The sequence below is a fragment of the Scyliorhinus torazame genome, chromosome 10 (assembly GCF_047496885.1).
Source record: "Scyliorhinus torazame isolate Kashiwa2021f chromosome 10, sScyTor2.1, whole genome shotgun sequence".
In the NCBI taxonomy this organism is placed as follows: Eukaryota; Metazoa; Chordata; class Chondrichthyes; order Carcharhiniformes; family Scyliorhinidae; genus Scyliorhinus; species Scyliorhinus torazame.
Window position 1 is genome coordinate 96,462,789 of NC_092716.1, and position 19,838 is coordinate 96,482,626.

The 19,838-nt window shown below is 43.5% G+C and overlaps 2 protein-coding genes across 3 annotated transcripts in view; both read right to left on the reverse strand.

Annotated features, from left to right (window-relative positions):
• fbxl8 (F-box and leucine-rich repeat protein 8) overlaps nt 1-6,707 on the reverse strand; it is a 53,331-nt gene extending 46,624 nt beyond the window's left edge. The window contains exon 1 of one of the 2 annotated variants that reach the window (XM_072518460.1): nt 5,875-6,707. In XM_072518460.1, coding sequence (XP_072374561.1) covers nt 5,875-6,128 — 254 coding nt within the window. In that variant the 5' untranslated portion in view covers nt 6,129-6,707. The remainder of the gene's footprint in view (nt 1-5,874) is intronic. The other variant, XM_072518461.1, reaches the window with a different exon arrangement.
• An 18-nt stretch (nt 6,708-6,725) lies between these two features.
• LOC140430776 (tigger transposable element-derived protein 1-like) lies at nt 6,726-19,564 on the reverse strand. Its single transcript, XM_072518462.1, has 2 exons — nt 19,430-19,564; nt 6,726-8,204 (listed from the first exon to the last, which is right to left on the reverse strand). Exon 2 carries the CDS (start codon nt 7,821-7,823, stop codon nt 6,732-6,734), a length of 1,092 nt encoding a protein of 363 aa, XP_072374563.1. The 5' UTR covers nt 7,824-8,204; nt 19,430-19,564; the 3' UTR covers nt 6,726-6,731.
• Nucleotides 19,565-19,838: the final 274 nt, after the last annotated feature.

A 19,838-nucleotide genomic window follows, 5' to 3' on the forward strand; every position in this document is an offset into this window, starting at 1 on the left:
GCAGGTCCCACCACCACACCAGGGCACAGGTTGGAGAGGTTGATCTCCACCCTAACAGGATCCGCCTTCGGTGGCAGGAAGGATGGAAGGTTGTGTCCCGGGGGTGGTTGTGGATGACCAACAGGCTTCGTAAATGGCAGGCAGCTTTCTAGTAATGTAAGGAGGCTGTTAAATGTAACCCCATTGGGAGCTCAGGTACCGGTGGTAGTGGTGTCTATGGATGCAGAGTAGGCATTCAACCGGGTGGAATGGCGGTACCTGTTTGCGGTCCTGGGAAGGTTTGGGCCAAAGTCTTGTGGCACCAAGAGCGACTGTGCGGAGCAATGACATGGGTTCATGGAACTTTGAACTACACAGGGGAACAAGGCAGGGCCTGCTGTCACCACTGCTGTTTGCGCTGGCCACAGAGCCTCTGGCAGTGGCTCTTAGAGGGTTGATAGAGTGACAAGGGATTATGAGGGGACGAAATGAGCATCGGGTGTCGTTCTATGCTGATGACCTACTTTTGTATGTTTTGGATCCGTTGAAGAGCATGCAGAGGATCATGGACCTGTTGGGGAAGTTTAGGGCTTCTCGGGATACGAGTTAAATGTAGGAAAAAGTGAAGTCTTCCCTGTGAATGAGTTGGGTCAGCAAGCCAATTTAGGGGAGTGCCATTTAAGGTGGCTCGAGACAGGTTTCGATACCTGGGGATTCAGTAGTGAGGGAATGGGTGATACTTTACAAATGGAATTTAACAAAACTGGTGGAGGAGGCCAGGGAGGTACTCAAGAGGTGGGACTCGCTGCACTTGACTTTAGCACCGAGCAGATACCCAGGGAGCCCATTGGTGCAGTCCATGGTGAAGATCTGGAACCAGCTGAGGAGACACTTTAAGATAGAGGGGATGTCGGTGTTAACACCGTTGCGTGAAAACTATGGTTTCTTGCTGGGGGGGGGGGGGGGGTGATAGATGGCACGTAAAGGAAATGGAGAGAAGTGGGGCTGGTTGTGAGGTATTTATATCTGGAAGAAGGGTTTGCCAGTATAGAGGAACTGAAGGAGCGGGTAGAGCTCCTGAGAGGGAGAGAGTTTAGGTATCTGCAGCACAGAAGGTTTGGAAAGAGTTCCCCAGGTTGCCGAGGTACACCTTGCTGGAGCGACTGCTGCTTCCAGATGTGGAAGGGGAGGGCAGGACCGGAGACATATACAGATGGCTGGGAGAACAGGGAGGTGAGCGGGTGGTGAAGATTAAGGAGAAGTGGGAAGGGGAGCTGGGAGTATGGAGTGAGGCACTATGAAGGGTAAATGCGACATCCTCTTGCGCAAGGATGAGCCTGATACAGTTCAAGGTCTTACACAGGGTACATATGATACAGGAAAGAATGAGTGGGGTCTTTCAGGGGGGTGGTAGACGAGTGTGAGAAGTGTGGGCGAGGACCAGCGAATCACTCACATATGTTCTGGGGCTGGGAAAAGTTGGAGAGATTCTAGGCGGGAGTGTTTGTGGCCCTAGCAAGGATAGTGGGGGAGGAGGTTGAGCCGGACCCTTTCGTGGTGATATTTGGGGTATCGGAGAAGCCGGAGCTGATGGAGGGGAGGAAGGTGGATGCTGTGGCCATCGTCTCTCTGATTACCCGGCAACTCCACTGGGGGTAGCGGCCTGACTGGGTGATTTATATGTCTTTCTTCGGCCAGAAAAGATTAAATATGAGTTAAGGGGTTCAGCGGAGGGTTTCGAGGCAAGGTGGGGAAGTTTGTGACCGTGTTTGAGTTGTTCATCGCGGGGGGGGGGGGGGGGGAGGGGTGGCGAAAGAGGGGGAAAATGTGTACTAATGGCATAGTTATGTTGGGAAGTTTGTTTCCCGAACTGTTCATGTGTTGTAACATTTCATATATGTTTGAATAAAATACATTTAACAAAAAAGATAATCTACAGAACATGTAGTTTAAAATAATTTATTATAGAACAAGTTGTGTGGTAAGGTAACTAGGATAAATTAACTAACAAACTAACACTAAACAACTCTCGTTGAACTACTGCAAATATTTCTACCTCCTTAGCATGACCAGCTCCCAACTCTCAGATCATATGGTGATGTGATGGGTTGACAATGTCACCTAGTGGTCGGAGGTTGTGCATAACATGACATATTACATTATGCATATCATCACAGGGGTGAGACCCACGCAGACACGGGGAGAATGTGCAAACTCCACACGGACAGTGACCCGGGGCTAGGATTGAAGCCGGGTCCTCGGCACATTGAGGAAGCAGTGTTAGCCACGGCCCACCGTGCCGCCCTGCCTTGTTACACAACTTTGATGTTGCTGTAGTTCTTTTCTCCATGTGTCATGTTGCCAAATGTATTTTTTATAATACCACTGCTGGATTTTTTTAAACCTCATCTGGGCACTTCTCCTGGGATTGTCCTCTGTAATGTCATGTTTTATTTTCAATTGTTCACCGAGCGAAGGGCTTACATCTGGGCACGCCTGGGCCAGCTTGACGTACTTAGTCAATCCAAGGATTTTTTGGATCCTTCATTTGCAGCATCTGGTTAGAGTCCATCCTCAGAGTTGAAGGCCCACATACTTCACTTCCTTTAATCTCATGTTATCCTGGTTCGCTCTGATACTGTTTTATTAGCAGTGCTTCATTGGATCCTCCTGTTGCTGTGGTCCCATTCATCTGTAACTGGCCTAAAATGCCATTCTTTAGAACAGTATGCCCCTCCGACTTTCTATTTTAAATTCCTCATGTTTTGGGCCATTTCTACGGCTTTCCTGAAAATCATAGTGAGCTGCAGAGATTCCACAGCAATGTATCGTCCTCACAATCTTGAAATGATAAGATAGCAGATTCTTCAGCTCATGTTAAGTTTAATGCTCACAGGGTTCACAGAAGTGAACTGTTTCACTTTTGCTGGTTCAGCTAGAACATCACCTCTGGTTGAAAGTGAGTAGCAATTATTTTTGAGGACACTGCTAAGCGGCTTTCCATTGATGCAGAGTGACCTTTCCTTTCACACAGGTATCTCACTAGAAACCACACCAGTACGGATATAATAACTTAGTGAAGCTATTTTACAAGGGATTACAACTCTCTTTAGTGACCGCAAGGCATTTTCATTCCCAAACCACATAGTACTTAAATAACTGTGCCGTTTGGTACACCTTCTATGATAAAGGCACAAATGAAACTGGACATGGAGCATGATGAGGTAATTGATTCTGGGAAGTCAGTCGATCTGCCTAACTCAGATACTGTATTCCCTTCACAAAATCTGATGTTTCTTATCAGAGTTAGAAAAGTGTTAATGGCATCAGGAAATGAGAATCAGCAAGGGGCAAAAAAACGAATGATTAAAGATTCAGACAATTTGCTCAAAAGTTAACGATCCTGCTAAAAAATGCAAGCATAGTTGATGAACAGTACAAGAGGCTACCAGAAGAGATTAATGAGAAGTATGAAATCTATACATTCAGAAAAAGTATCAGAATATATTGCCACCTTCTATGCTAAGTCTTCTATTAGCACTTGATTTAAGCGTGGGATTGGTATGCATCTATCTAAAGGTATAGGACAAAGACAGAAATATCGTCATTCTAGACTTTATTAAACTGCTGACTAGATTTAGTCTTTTTACAATACTTGGCAAGGACAAACATGATCGACAAGATCATGGAGTAATGGATAGGGATTAAACTTGAGCCACCAGCTAATTTTCTTTAACTGATAATCGAGGGGAATTCGCCAATGATGTATTCAAAGGCATTGGTGAAAATTATGGTCCTGAATACTGCAGTTGAAAGTCCTTTCATCAATAGACTTTGTGAAAGGAATCATGCAGTGATCGATGATGATACATCAAATATTAGCCGGTCGTCGTACCAAATTCATTTTTTTTCCAATTAAGGGGCAATTTAGTGTGGCCAATCCCCCTACCCTGCAATCAGACTGCAAGTTCAAATAATTCACTCAAGATAGTTGGAAGTTAGAGTTCCTATCAATTTGTCCATGTACAATATCCCAAATTGCCTTCAGTTCTATGTAATAGTCCTCTTGCTCTAGAAGGTACTAGCAATTCTCCCTTTCTTTGGCACAATTGAATGCTTTGCATGCAGGTAGATAGGCTTCCATCAGGGCCGAGGTCCCGGAGAAATCGGAGAGCACAGAGACATTGATTAAAACCATCGGAAACAGACTTCAATTCAGGACATTTAGTACCTTGTAAAAGATCATAGGGAATGGACACTATCGTAAACTAATATGATGTGATGATAAGACAACACTCATTGACCATGGAAAACTGTAGAGGTTCATTTCTCACAAATAATCAGAATTCCAAAATCTTGGGATTCTGAGCTGTTGATGGAAGCAAACAAGCCAACTTGTACCTCCAGAGCTTGTGCTATATGACAAGGGTTCTGAGGAACAGAATGCAGTAGACCAAGAGCTGGATAGCGATAATGAGAGGGATCTTGACACACGTGACAGAATCATATGCAAAGGCCAATAGCCCAGAGTGGGTACTCGGATGATATACATTGCAGAGAGTTTGAATATATGGGAGGGATGTGATGATTGTGGAAGATGAAATAAAAGCAATTGATAGGTTTCTGTATTAGTTGCTTGAAAGAATGGAGAGTAGGAAAAGACAATGCATGTACTGATAGCGGGTCCAGAAATGACTCTGGTGGAAGAAAAAGATGACCTACTGGAGAAGACTCACCAACAGTGCAAGAGGGAGTTCTCTTTGAAAGCAGACCAAGGCAGGCCAGCAGCACGGTTCGATTCCCGTAACAGCCTCCCCGAACAGGCGCCGGAATGTGGCGACTAGGGGCTTTTCACAGTAACTTCATTTGACGCCTACTTGTGACAATAAGCGATTTTCATTTCATTTCATTTTCATAGTAAGAGTTCCCAAAGACATGAAATTGGAAGTAAGGGCGATAGCTCAACTAGATTAGATGATGAAATAAAGGCCACAGAACAGTTTCGGAACTGAACTACAAACAAAACTTCTAATGACAATATGCACTGAGGAAAAAAAGTCTCGAGGGTGGGACTTGTAAGGTTAAAGCGAGGCTAGTCGCTAGGGGCTTTTAAGAGCAACTCGGTGATACAGATGCTGGAGTGGACTCTGCGGAGCTGGAACAGTCATCTTAAATCTTCTTGGCTCCTTTAACCATATATTCATGGGAGTGTAGATCGATCAATATAAAAGTTCCAATTCTGCAGGCTGATATTTTTCAGAGAGCTGTGTGACTGAAACCATCCATAGAGACAACAGATGCAGAAGGAAAACTGTGGAGACTAAACAAATGAATAGATAACTTGAATGATGCTTCCAGGGTACGGTATATTTTTGCAAGATCAGTTTTGCTGAATATAGATTGTCTAGAAATAGACCCTGCAATGTTTTATTGCCACCATAAAGGAAATAAAGCCCATACCATTTCAGGCATCTTCATGATGCATGCTGATTTCTTATGAGGTGGTCCTGTTGAATCTGAGACACAGCTTATTAATAAGATCAGAGCAGAATTTAAATTGGCTGTCAAGCTTGTGGGACTTTCAAATATATTGGTTTAGATATTAAGTAAAATAGGTCTGCAATACTGTAATTGCTCAATTAATGTACTAGCTGTGTTCTTTAAAACCGTGACTATAAATGAAACAACTTTAAATTAACCAGAGGCTCCCATAGGAATCAATGTATAACCTGGAGCTCGGTTATTTTGGACATTTCTCACCTGGAAAAAAATCACAAGTTTGAAATACTGTCCAGTACATGCACAGCACTCTACGTTCCTAAAAGAAATCACTTATAAAACAAATCACGAAAAATAAACAAATTACTGTATAAATTCAAATTACAAAAAAATCACCAGTCTTTCTTTCTTCTTAAGACAGTCCCATGTTTGAACATGTCTTGCTTCCATTCTGGTTCAACAGGTTCTGAGATGGCAGATGAATCCAATCTGCCTTCTGCAGACCACAGCCACATGAGGGGCAGGTGTTGCTTGGAGAGCCAGGTAGCCGAGTTGCTAGGAAGTCTGTGCACATCCTCTGATGCCGACTTTGCTTTTGCATATTGCAGATGGGCATCTTCAATATGTTCAGTGCCTTCCCCAATGAACATTCTCCATGTTGACCGTTCGCAAGCCAGGGACTACCGTGAGTCAGTGGAGATGTTTAATCTCTTCCGAAATGTTATGAGGGCATCCCTAAAGTGTCACAGTGGAGATGAATTTGACTGATAACCCCTTAGTGATTGGCACATTGGTTGGGGAGAGGGTGCCGCTGATGGACTGCCTTTCTTGGCACTAGATTTGGTAGATCTTGTGAAGGCACCGTTAGTGGTGCTTTGAGGTCTCTTCAGCAGGTTATCCAGGTCTTAGAAGCAATAGTAGGAAGTGCGAGGGTCACTGCTGCCTGGTGAAGCCTGACCTTAGGAACCTGGTCCTCAAATGCTCTTACCTTCAGTCGGTCGAAGGCTGAGCTGGTATGTTGGAGGCAATGATGAATCTCGTTGTCCTTCATCAAAAGCAGGCTGGCAAGATATTGGGAAGGGTCCACATTGTTTAGGGTTTCACTGTTGATCTTAATCGATGGGGAGACGTGTTGGGCAGTGGGAGCTGATTGGAAGAGACCTTCAAGTGTCAAGCCCATTTTCTCAATGAGCTTTCTGAATGAGCACAAATTGATGGTGCCGCAGGTTGAACAGACAGGTCCTGATAAAGAGCTAATGGGTCAAACGACCAGGATCGTCAATGTCCTTGAAAAACTTATCCAAAGACTGTTGGACGGTTTCTTTTTTCTTCAGTCGGTAGATCTCCTTGTAGCAGCTAATGCCATCATTGATCGCCCGGTTCACTTTGGCACTACGCTCTTTGTTTGGATCGCTCTCCGTGAAGATTTCCATTGCCTCTTCGATGAGTTGGAAAGCTCTCGACAGTCGTTTCGTTGACAAAACCCGAGGGGAAGATGTTTCAGCACCAACTTCGTCTTCAACTGGTTGACTCTCCAGCTGCATTAAATCTTCACTGGTCGATTTCTCTCCATGGGACACAAGTGATTCCACCATGTTGGCCTCTTCCACTTCATCAAAGCCAACTTCCCTTGCCAAGGTGATCATTTCATGCTGAACTTCAGGGACGATGTCAAATGACCCTCTGTGGTTGCTGGCACACTCGGCCTTCTCCTCTTTGGAGATGTATGTTCTCTGTGGCACACGCTTCCAGGAAAGCCCCGCCTCAAAATTAAAGACGTGTTTGGGTGAGTAGCCACCTTCTTCAATAATTCTCTTCAACTGGGAAGGAAATTCATCAACTGCTGCAATAGCTGCTTCACTGGTCACTTTAATGTTGTGCAAACAGGAACGTTTCTTGAAACGCTCGAACCAACCACGACTAGCACTGAAACTCTCCGACTGTGAACTCCCACCCTGCTCATTCTGTAAGTCATTAAAAAAGCTTTTCGCTTTTGTTTGGATGACCATCAAGCTAAGAGGTACATTGCGCTGGTTTTGGTCTTTGATCCAGACTTCCAAAAGCCTTTCCATATTTTCCATGATGCTGCTTCTAGTCCGACTTATCCTGCCAGCACTCAAAGGTGCAACACTTTGCGCACTCTGTTTGATTTTGTCAGTGTTACCACGGATTGTTCTCACTGTTGTAGGGGGTAGCCCAAGAGCTCTGCCGATAGCGACTGCTCGTTCGCCAGCCTCAAAACGTTTTAAAACCTCCAATTTCATTTCTAAAGTGATAGTTTTTCTTGTTTTCTTAGCAGCAACAGAGGACTCATTGACATCACTTGCTGGATGTTTTCGACTCATGGTTAAGAGTGATTCCAATGGATTGATGAACTAAATCACAGGCTTGAGGTAATCTCAAATAACTTTAAAATGGTCTATCTGCCTCCACCCAATGCAAAGTTGAACAAGGCTACATTCAGAGCTCCAAAATTAATCAGGAGGGGCCTGAAGGGCAAGTACCGCATCCTGTATTTTTCACCCAAGCGAACCCCAGAGCCAAGGAAACCAATTTTACCTGCAGAAAATGCCTCTCTCAGCGATTTTTAAATGGCTTCTCTGCCTCGCCCAACGCAAAGCTCCACAGCAGCCACACTTGGGGCTCCAAAACTAAAGGTGGATTGCAGAATCATGAACTGCTGCCATTCTGCATAAAAGTCAGCAGTCCAGGCTTCAATTTAACCCCTGAAAAACAAATACATTAGGTATAGTGTTTCTTTGTACAGCACTGTACTGCAGAGTTTTCAGCAAAAGCCGCTGTCACCTCTCCTTGCACTCATTCCAAGATGGCGGCAATCACTTACATAGATACATACATAGAAGATAGGAGCAGGAGGAGGCCTTTTGGCCCTTAGAGCCTGCTCCGCCATTCATCACGATTATGGCTGATCATCCAACTCAATAGCCTAACCCTGCTTTCTCCCCATAGCATTTGATCCCATTCTCCCCAAGTGCTATATCCAGCCGCCTCTTGAATATGTTCAAAGTTTTAGCATCAACTACTTCCTGTGGTCATGAATTACACAGGCTCACCACTCTTTGGGTGAAGAAATGTTTCCTTATCTCTGTCCGAAATGGTTTACCCTGAATCTTCAGACTGTGATCCCTGGTTCTGGACACACCCATCATTGGTGACATCTTCCCTGCATCTACCCTGTCTGGTCCTGTTAGAATTTTATAAGTCTCTATGAGATCCCCCTCATTCTTCTGAACTCCAGCGAGAACAATCCCAACCCAGTCAATCTCTCCTCATATGACAGTCCCGCCATCCCTGGAATCAGTCTGGTAAACCTTTGCTGCACTCCCTCGAGAGCAAGAACATCCTTCCTCAGAAAAGGAGACCAAAACTGCACACAATACTCCAAGTGTGGCCTCATCAAGGCCCTGTACAATTGCAGCAACAATCCCTGCTTCTATACTCGAAACCTCTCGCAATGAAGGCAACATACCATTAGCCTTCTTTACCGCCTGCTGCACCTGCATGCTTACCTTCAGCGAATGGTGCACAAGGACACCCAGGTCCCGCTGCAAACTCACATCTCCCAATTTACAACCATTCAGGTAGTAATCTGCCTTCCTGTTTTTGCTTCCAAAGTGAATAACCTCACACTTATCCAAATTATACTGCATCTACCATTGATTTGCCCACTCGCCCAACCTGTCCAGATCATGCTGTGGGATCTCTGCACCCTGGTCACAATTCGCCCTCCTACCTAATTTGGTATCATATGTTACATTTTATTCCCTCATCCAAATCATTAATATATATTGTGAATAGCTGGGATCCTAGCACCGATCCCTGTGGTACCCCACTAGTTACTGCCTGCCAATTTGAAAAGGACCCATTAATCCCTACTCTTTGTTTCCTCTCTGCCAACTAGTTTTCTATCCACCTCAATACATTTCTCCCAATCCATGCGCTTTAATTTTGCACAATAATCTCTTATGCTGGACTTTGTCAAACGCCTTCTGAAAATCCAAATATACCACATCGACTGGCTCCCCCTTGTCAACTGTACTGGTTACCCCTTCAAAGAATTCCAACAAATTTGTAAAGCACGACTTTCCCTTCATAAATCCATGCTGACTCGGACTGATCCTGCCACTGCTTTCTAAATGTTCCGCTATAAAGTCCTTGATAATGGATTCAAGCATTTTCCCCACTACCGATGTAAGGCTTACTGGTCTATAATTCCCTGCTTTCTCTCTACCTTCCTTTTTGAATATCAGAGTGACGTGAGCTACCCTCCAATGTGCAGGGACAGTTCCAGAGTCTATAGAATCCCGGAAGATGACCACCAATACATCCACCATTTCCAGAGCCGCCTCCTTAAGCACTCTGCAATGCAGATTATCAGGCCCTGGGGATTTATCCGCCTTCAATCCCATCAATTTTCCCAGCACCATTTCTCTACTAATATTGATCGCCCTCAGTTCTTCCCTCTCACTAAACCTTTCATTCTCCAACATTTCTGGGATCTGATTTGTGAAGACAGAACCAAAGTATGTATTCAATTGCTCAGCCATTTCTTTGTCCCTTATTATGCATTCCCCTATTTCTGTCTGTAGGGGGCTTACACTTCTCTTTACCAATCTCTTTCTCTTCACATATCTATAGAAACTCTTAGTGTCAGTCTTTATGTTCCCTGCAAGCTTCCATTCGTACTGTACTTCCCCTTCTTAATCAATCCCTTTGTCCTTCTTTGCTGAATTCTAAACTGCTCCCAATCCTCAAACCTATTATTTTTCTTGGATATACTATGTTGCAATCTGTATCCTTCTTCCTTGTATCGGATACTATTTCTAATTTCCTTTGTAAGCCATGAATTGGCCCTCTTACCACCTCTGCTTTTGTACCAGACAGGAATGAACAGTTACTGTAGTTCCCCCATGCGTTCCTTGAATGTTTGCCATTGCCTATCCACTGGCATCCCTTTACGTAACTCTCCCCAATCTATCAAGGCCAACTCATGCCTCATGTCCTCATAGTTCCCATTATTAAGATTCAGCACCCTCGTCTCCGAATCAACTACTTCACTCTCCATCTTGATAAAAAATTCTATCATGTTATGGTCGCTCATCCCCAAGAGGTCTCGTACAGCCAGATTGGCAATGATTCCCTTCTCATTACACTGTACCCAGTCTAAGACGGCCTGCTCTCTAGTTGGTTCCTCCACATATTGGTCAAGAAAACCATCCCGTATACACTCCAGGAATTCCTCCTCTACAGCATTGTGGCTAATTTGATTTGCCCAATCTATGTGAAGATTAAAATCACCCATGATCACGGATATTCCCTTGTTACATGCATCTCTAATTTCTTGTTTAATGCCATTCCCAACCTCACCACTGCAGTTTAGGGGTCTATCTATGACACCCACTAATATTTTTTGTCCCTTGGTATTTCTCAACTCTACCCATACAGACTCCACATTGTCAGAGCTAATATCCTTTCTCACTACTGTGCTAATGTCCTCTTAAACCAGCAGTGCCACGCAACCACCTTTTCTTTTATGCCTGTCCTTCCTAAATACTGAAAACCCTGGGACATTCCGTTCCCATCGCTGTTCACCCTGCAGCCATGTCTCCATAATCCCAATTATATCAAACCCATTTTTATCTATCTGCGCGATTAGTTCATCCACTTTATTGCAAATGCTCCGTGCATTAAGGCACAGAGCCTTTAAGTTTGTCTTTTTCACAATGTTTGTCTTGCTCCCAATATTCGGCATGCGATGCTATGCAAAATGACGTTAATGTCAAAGTCACAACGTTCAGCGCATAGCCACAACATTAACGCAGAAAAATGCTAAATGAAACAACTTAAAGCGGAAAACCACTGTAACTTTAAATCAACAACCCTATATAGAGTGTTACACCAATCCAATCAATGTTTATATATTAATCTTCCTGACAGTGCAACTGGGTTCATAATAATCTCCTACTGGGAAATGTGGCTCTTTAGCTAAGGAAGTTAAGAAATAAACAGGCTTGTTAAAAGTACTCTGGTTGCGGAAACACTATGGAGGCAGTGGATATGGGAATCTATTTGTCAAATATTTGATATTCTGTACAATGGGCATATTGAAGATAGTCATATAACCATTGAATGTATGTAGATATTAGTTCACTGTGGGGTCAAATACACAAAGGACAGATTTGGCCCGAGTAGAGTGGACAGGAAGGCTAAAAGGTAGGACAGCTGATGAGCAGTGGCAGTTGATCAAGGAGATACTCAATTCCTCACAACTAAAATATATTCCAGCGAGGAAGAAAGACATTAAGAGAGGTTAAAAAAAAACATCCTTGGCTAAGCAAGGTGGTTAAGGACAATATAAAGACAAAATCTAAGATATACCATGTTGCAAAGGCCAGTGGCAGGCTGGAAGATTGGGAAACTTTCAAACATAAACAAAGGATTACTAAAAAAGTAATAAAAAGAACAAAGGTAAATTAAGAAAGAAAGCTCGTGCAAAATTTCAAAAAGGATAGCAAAGGGAAGCGAGTCGCTAAAGGAAGATGAAGCCGGAGAGTTTCTGGTGGGGAACACAGAAATGGCGGAGATGCTAACTCAATATTTTTTATAATAATAATCTTTATTGTCACAAGTAGGCTTACATTAACACTAAAATGAAGTTACTGTGATAAGCCCCTTGTCGCCACATTCCGGCGCCTGTTCGGGTACACTGAGGGAGAATTGAGAATGTCCAAATTACCTAACAGCACGTCTTTCGGGACTAGTGGGAGGAAACCGGAGCACCCAGAGGAAACCCACGCAGACATGGGGAGATAGCGCAGACTCCGCACAGACAGTGACCCAGCCGGGAATCGAACATGGGACCCTGGCGCTGTGAAGCCACAGTGCTAACCACTGTGCTAGCTCAGTTTTCACAGTGGAGGACACTAGGACCATCCCTATTGGAATGGGTAATTCAGACGTAATAGAAAGGGTGAAAATTAGAGCAATCAGCATCAATAGGGAGACAGTAGTCAACAAAGTATTAGGATTGAGGGCAGACATGTCCCCAGGGCCTGATGGCCTACATCCTAGGGTGTTAAAGGAAGTGGCAGTGGAGATAGTGGATCCATTGGTCATAATATTCCAAAATTCCCTGGACATGGGAAAGGTTCCAGTGCATTGCAAAAATGCTAATAGAACATAGAACGATACAGCGCAGTACAGGCCCTTCGGCCCACGATGTTGCACCGAAACAAAAGCCATCTAACCTACACTATGCCATTATCATCCATATGCTTATCCATGCCCTTATTCAAAAAGGGAGGGAGGTAGAATGTAGGAAATTACAGATCAGTTAGTTTAACATCTGTTGTTGGGAAATTGTTAGTATCCATTATTAAGGAAGTAATTTTTGTGTAAAATATTTTTTTATTCTCCTTTTTCATATTTTCTCCAAAATTTACACCCAACAATAAACAATAATCAGTAACGAATGTAATGTCAATCCCCATATCAATAACGATGATCCATTCCTCCCACCAAACCCCCAAACATTGGCCCGCATGTTAACATAAGCAAATGACAAAAAGGAATCAGGAATCACCCATAGTCACCATTAACACTTAGTCCCCCCTCCCCACAACCCCCCTAATGTTCGATGTGATCCAATTCTCGAAAGGGCATCATGAATAACGCCCATGAATTGTAGAATCCCTCCATCCTTCCCCTCACAGAGAAAAATTCAAATTTGCCCTTTTCAAGCGTCAAGGATTCCAGCATGTCCCCCCCCGCCACACCAGGGCACAGGGTGGAGAGGTTGATCTCCACCCTAACAGGATCCACCTTTGGGCGATCAACGAGGTGAAGGCTACAACATCTGCCTCCGCGCCCGTTTCCAACCCCGGCTGCTCCGACACCCCGAATATGGCCTCCCGAGGGCCCGGGTCCAGTTTCATGTGCACCACTTTAGAGATTACCCTAAACATCTCCTTCCAGTAATCCTCCAGCTTTGGAAAGGACCAAAACATATGAACATGGTTTGCAGTCCCCCACCCGCAACATTCACATACATCTTCTAACCCCTCAAGGAGCCGGTTCATCCTCGCCCTTGTAAGGTGCGCTCTATACACCACCTTCAGCTGTATCAGACCCAACCTCGCACACGAGGTGGAAGCGTTCACCCTCCGGAGCACCTCACACCAGAACCCCTCCTCCATACCCTCTCCCAACTCTTCCTCCCACTTTGCCTTGAACCCTTCTAGCGGCGCCTTCTCCTCCTTATTAAGGAAGTAATATCAGGGCATTTGGAAAGTCAAAACACTATCCATCAGAGCCAGCATGGTTTTATGAAGGTTAGGTCATGTTTGACTAATGTGCTATAGTTCTTCGAAGGTGTAACAAGCCAAATGGATAATGGGGATCCTGTAGATGTAGTATATCTGGACTAAAGGAAGGCGTTTGATAAGGTGCCGCATAGAAGGTTAATACACAAGGTTAGATCACATGGGGTAAGGGGTACTATATTAGCTTGGATAAGACTGGCTGACGGATAGGAGACAGAGAGTTGGGATAAATGGGTCTTTTTCTGGATGGCAAGATGTAACTAGTGGGGTGCTATAAGATGCGGTCCTTGTGCTCAACTATTTACAATCTATATTAACGACTTGGATACAGGGATAGAAGGTTCTATAAACCAAATTTATAGATGATACTACAATAGATGAGACAGTAAATTGCAATGAGAACCTTATAAGAACCTTAGAAATGGATATAGATAGGTTAGGAGAGTGGGCCAAAATGTGGCAGATGGAGTTTAATGTGGATAAGAATGAGGTCATCCATTTAGGTCGGAAAAATGGGAAGGCAGCTTATTATCTAAATGGGGAGAGACTTTGGGCGCTCCGGTACAGAGGGATCTGGGTGTCCTCATGCACGAGTCACAGAAAACTAGTATGCAGGTACTGCAGGCAATAAAGAAAGCAAATTGAATGTTAGAATTTATAGCTAAAAGAATTGAGTATAAAGGTAAGAAAATGATGTTGCAACTATACAAAACATTGGTGAGACCACATCTGGAGTATTGTGCAGTTTTGGTCCCCTTATTTGAGGAAAGATGTAGTGGCATTGGAGGCAATTCAGAGGAGGTTCACTCGATTGATTCCAGAGATGAGGGGTTTGTCTTATGAGGAGAGATTGAGCAGTTTAAGCCTGTACTCTCTAAATTTTAGAAGAATGATGGGAGATCAAATTGAGGTGTACAAGATGATAAGAGATATGGATAAAATAGACGTGGAGCGGATGCTTCCTCTTGTGGGGCATTCTAGACCGCGAGGTCATAGTCTCAGGTTAAGGGGTTGCAAATTTAAAACAAAGATGAGGAAGAATTACTTCTCCCAAAGGATCGTGAATCTGTGGAATTTGCTACCCCAGAGTGCGGTGGATGCTGGGACAGAGGGTCAATTTCTAAAAATTTACTTTTTTATAAATATAGAGTATCCAATTATTTTTTTCCAATTAAGGGGCAATTTAGCGTGTTCAATCCACCTAGCCTGCACATCTTTTTGGGTTGTGGGGGGGGGGAACCCACGCAAACACAGGGAGAATGTGCAAACTCCACACAGACAGTGACCCAGAGCCAGGATCGAACCTGGGACCTCGGCGCCGTGAGGTAGCAGGGCTAACCCACTGCACCACCGTGCTTCCCACAGAGGGTCAATTTGAGGAGAAGTTAGACAGATCTTTAATCAGTATTGGGTTGAAGGGTTACGGAGAACAGGCAGGACAATGGAGTTGAGGTCATGATCGTATTGAACGGTGGAGCAGGTGTGAATGGCTAAGTTGCTACTCCTGCTCCTAAATCTTATGTTCTAAGAAGGAACTATTCTGTCCAATTCCATCTTCCAGCTCTTGGGCTGTAGCCCTGTAGGTAACTGCACCTCAAGCACAAATCTGGTGTTCTTGATTACTAAGGCGTTGTCTTCATTAATAAGGGGATGTCTTCATTAATAAGGGGATGTCACAGGGCAGCACGATGGTGCAATGGGGTTAGCAATGTTGCCTCACGCCCCCAAGGACCCAGGTTCGATCCCAGCCCCGGGTCACTGTCCGTGTGGCGTTTGCACATTCTCCCTGTGTCTGCGTGGGTCTCACCCCCACAACCCAAAGATGTGCAGGGTAGGTGGATTGGCCACACTAAATTACCCCTTAATTGGAAAAAAATAATTGGGTACTCTAAATTTATTAATAAGGAGATCAGACATTATGGGGAGAAGGCAGGAGAAAGGGAATGAGGAACATATCAGCCGTGATCGAATGGCAGAGCAGACTTGATGGGCCAAATGGCCTAACTCTGCTCCTATATCGTATGGTCAAGAGTGAGAACATTTTACAAATGTACCTTGCTGGTCTGAAACAAATACAGGAAAGGAAATATCTAAAATTAAAATGAATGGATATAAGTTATCAACTGTCTCTTTTATGAAATGAAATGCTTGTGCAAATGAATTGTTACAGACCCCAGCATAGGGACATCTTGTAACATAATGCTTTGCACAGAATATGGAGGTATTTGGTTTAAATTGTTTTGAAAATGTGGTTGTAACTATAAACTCTAATTGTCATTTGAAGAGAGAAGGAGAGGCATCTTAATTGTGTGCAGGTTATTTAACTGATCGTGAAGCGATTTTTTTCCCCGTATCCAAATTTGAAACAAAACCTAGATTGATAATTCCTTCAATGCGGAGAGGTGACGAATGTTCTAATCCAGAAAGCCACGTTAACTGGCAATTCACTTGTGTTTCTATTAAGTCGAGGACTGAATCTGTGGTGGATTGGTTAAGAGGTACATGCTTGTGATATGTAACTTTGTAAATAAACAAAAGATTGGTTATAGTTCTATTCTTCTCCACGTGGCTTTCTGGATTAGAACATTCATCACCTCTCCCCATTGAAGGTATTATCGATCCAGGTTTCATTTCAACATTGGATACGGGGGAAAATCGCATCACAATCAGTTAAATAACAGTTGGTAACTCCACATATAACCTACATATAATTCAGCTGGCAATTAAAGCTGAAGCATTGCAGTATTGTCCAGCAGCATCTGCAGCCCAGTGGCCACACAGATCAATCAGCACCATCAGAACTGACGCAAACAGATTACGGCACTGAAGGAGATCATTCAGCCTGTCATATCCGTTCTAATTTTGCAAGAGTGGTCCAATTTAGGCCCACACCCCAGATTCCTCCGCAAAACCTGACAAATTAATTCTCTTCCAATTGCCTTTTAAAATCTTCTCTGGAATTTAATCCTCTCAGGTACCTTAATTCTGATCTTAGCAAACCCCATGTGAACAATATTAGCGTTATTTCCCCTTAGTTCTTTTGTCAATTATTTTAAATCTGTGACATCTGCCACCAATCCACGTGCCACAGGAAATGGTTTCCCCCTATTTTGTCTGTCAAAGCTCTCAAGATTTTGAATAATTCTATTAAGCCCCGCTTAATCTTTTCTCCTACAAGAAGAACTACTTCAGCTTCTCCAATCTCCATATTATAGAATTCCTTCATCCCTTGTATCATTTTGCTAAACCTCATCTGTACCTTCTCCAAAAACAGGGCAACCTTCCTAAATCATGCTGCCCAAAATTGTACATGTCCTCAAGCTGAGGTCTAACCAATGATTTTTTGAGGTTTAGCAGAACACCATTGTCTTTGTATTCAACGCCGCTATTTATGAAGTCAAGTATCCTGCATGCTTTTCTTAACCGCCTTATCAACTAGTTTTGCCACCTTTCAAAAATTTGGAATATTTGCTTTCTCCCTGCTCTTGCAATCCCTCAAAATATTGCATGTTTAGATTATACAGTCTCCCATGTTGTTCCACCCAAAGTGAATAATTTCATATTTTTCCACTTTATATTGCCTCCGTCATGTGTTTCACCAGTCTGTCTCTGTCCTCTGGAAGTCAGCTACTATCCTATGGGGTAGTGGGGAGGTGTGACATAGTGTATTGTCGCTGGACTAGTAATCCAGAGAGCCAGGGTAATAATGATCTGGGACCAGGGTTTGAATCCCACCAGGGCAGATGGTAAATTTAAATTCAATAAAAATCTGGAATTAAAGGTCCAATGATGACCATGAAACAATTGTTGAAAAAACCCCAGCTTGGTTCAATAATATCCTTTAGGGAAAGAAATTTGCTGCCCTTACCTGGTCTGGCCTACATATGACCTCAGATGTACAGCAATGTTGTTGACTCTTAATTTCCCTCAGGGATGGGCAATAAACACTGGCTCAGCCAGTGACGCGACACCCACATCCCATAAACAATTTTCTTTAAAACTCAGTATTTAAAAACTCAAAACCAGCTGGCCAAGTTTAGTTTCATCTGCACACTTGGAAATTTTACTTGTTATACCAAAGTCCAGATTAAAGTCCATTGTCAACCATTCAAACAACTCAATCAGGTTAATCAGACACTATTTGCCGTTAATATGTTCTCTGTCCCTATTCAACTCAAGCTTCTCCAAGTGAGAATTAATTTTATTCTGACAATGGTTTCTCTTGGTTTTCCCACTGCTGACATTAAGCCGTTTGGTCTGTAGTTCCCAGGTTTATCTCTCCACTTTTTCGAAAAAGGTTTTTTTCAAAAGCTAGTGACATCACTTAACACTGGTGTCTCTAGACTGGCAGACCCAAAGCTCACTCTCCCGATAATAAAATTTATCACCATCTCTCTGACTGGAGATGATTTGGTTTATCATGCAAGCTGCCTCACTGTTTGGGAATGGGTTGGGTTGTGAAGCAAAGCCTTTCACTTAAAAATTATTCATTCTCTGCCTTCACTCTCAGTTCCTTCATTTCTGAACTGAATTTCTAACAATGTCATGCATACCCTCAATGTCACCATGGTTGCATAAAACATGGCAACTTTCCACTGTTGAACAGTTACTCCAATTGCCGCACTTTACACTGTTGCCACAGTGAATAAATTAAGTGATCATACGTTTTTCCTGTTCAATTTGGTAGGAGTGGGGTGAGTTAATGTTCCTGAAGCCAAATCTAGAACTGTGGAATAAAAATATTTTAATACTTGTTAAGCCCACATTTGCTCTAGCCTTTTACTCATGCAATAGCAGCCTCAAAATTAAATCTAGAATCCCAAGTCGGATTTAGTCGTGCCAAATGAAAACTTTTCTAACAACCAGCTCCACAAGTGTTAACAATACCTGAAGAAAACTCTATTCCTTTTCTCTGCTTGCTACAATTTATAGCACACCAGTCTCAAAGTTAGAAAGCTGCGGGGTCAAGCACCATCTCAAGGCTTGAGTAATTTAAACTGACGGTCAAGTGCAGAATTGCATTGGTCTTCCCTGATGAAACTTATTGAACTGTGGATATTGGAGATCTGAAATAAAAACACAAAGTCATATTGGATTTGAAATGTTAACGGTTTCTCTCTCCACAGATGCTGCCAGATTTTCTGCCTTTCCCCAGCACTTTCTGTTTTTATATTAGACCAAGATACTGCCTTTCTGTTCTGGTGGCTTAAAGAAGCTTCAGCAACTGAAAGTGCTATTGATTTCCTGGTTAACATTCATTCCTCAATCAAAGGATTTTATCCGGTTATTGTTGATGTGACTTTGTTATGGGCGCTCCAACATAAGTGGCTGCATTGCAACAGTAAATCGTTGGTTGTGAGACTCAATAAGTGTGTTTAAAGATAAGTTCTTGTCTTCCGCTTTCCAGCTACTTCATTTACACTGCTTCCCTGTCTAGGCATTAAACCCGCAAGGCCTTGTCTGCCTGCTCAAGATTTCATGGCACTATTTGGAAGTGAAAAGCTCCATCTTCGGTCAGTGCATTCGCCTTTTCCTAATGTGTTTGCCTGTCTCCCTTGTTTCTCTCTTTAGCTCCTGCTTCTCTGTTGGTTCCCTTCCATTTTCCTTACCTCTGATTTGGGGTGGGGTAAGCCTCTCAATGGAACCAGAGGCCATTTGTCCTGGGGGCAGTGGCAACAACAGACGCCGGAGGCCGAGCCTCCAGGGCGGCAGAGGGCTTGCGAGGGGGAGGAAGTCAGGCCGGAACCAGACGAGTCAGAAATGCGCATGTGCCGCACGCCCGTCCCACAATGCAGATCGGCAGCCTGTTGAAAAAAAACATGGAGCGGTTTCTCGGTCGCTTTGCATTATGGTCATTTTCCACTTCCATTACCGAGCCGATTAAAGCAAATCAGGAAAAACCTTAGGGGGAAGGGAGTCACTGACAGCTCAGGCCTCTTGAACGCTGGAACATAGTGTTGTAAATTCCCTTTCGGAATTTTTTTTGAAAAAAAAAAACCCCAGGACGGGCGGCACACA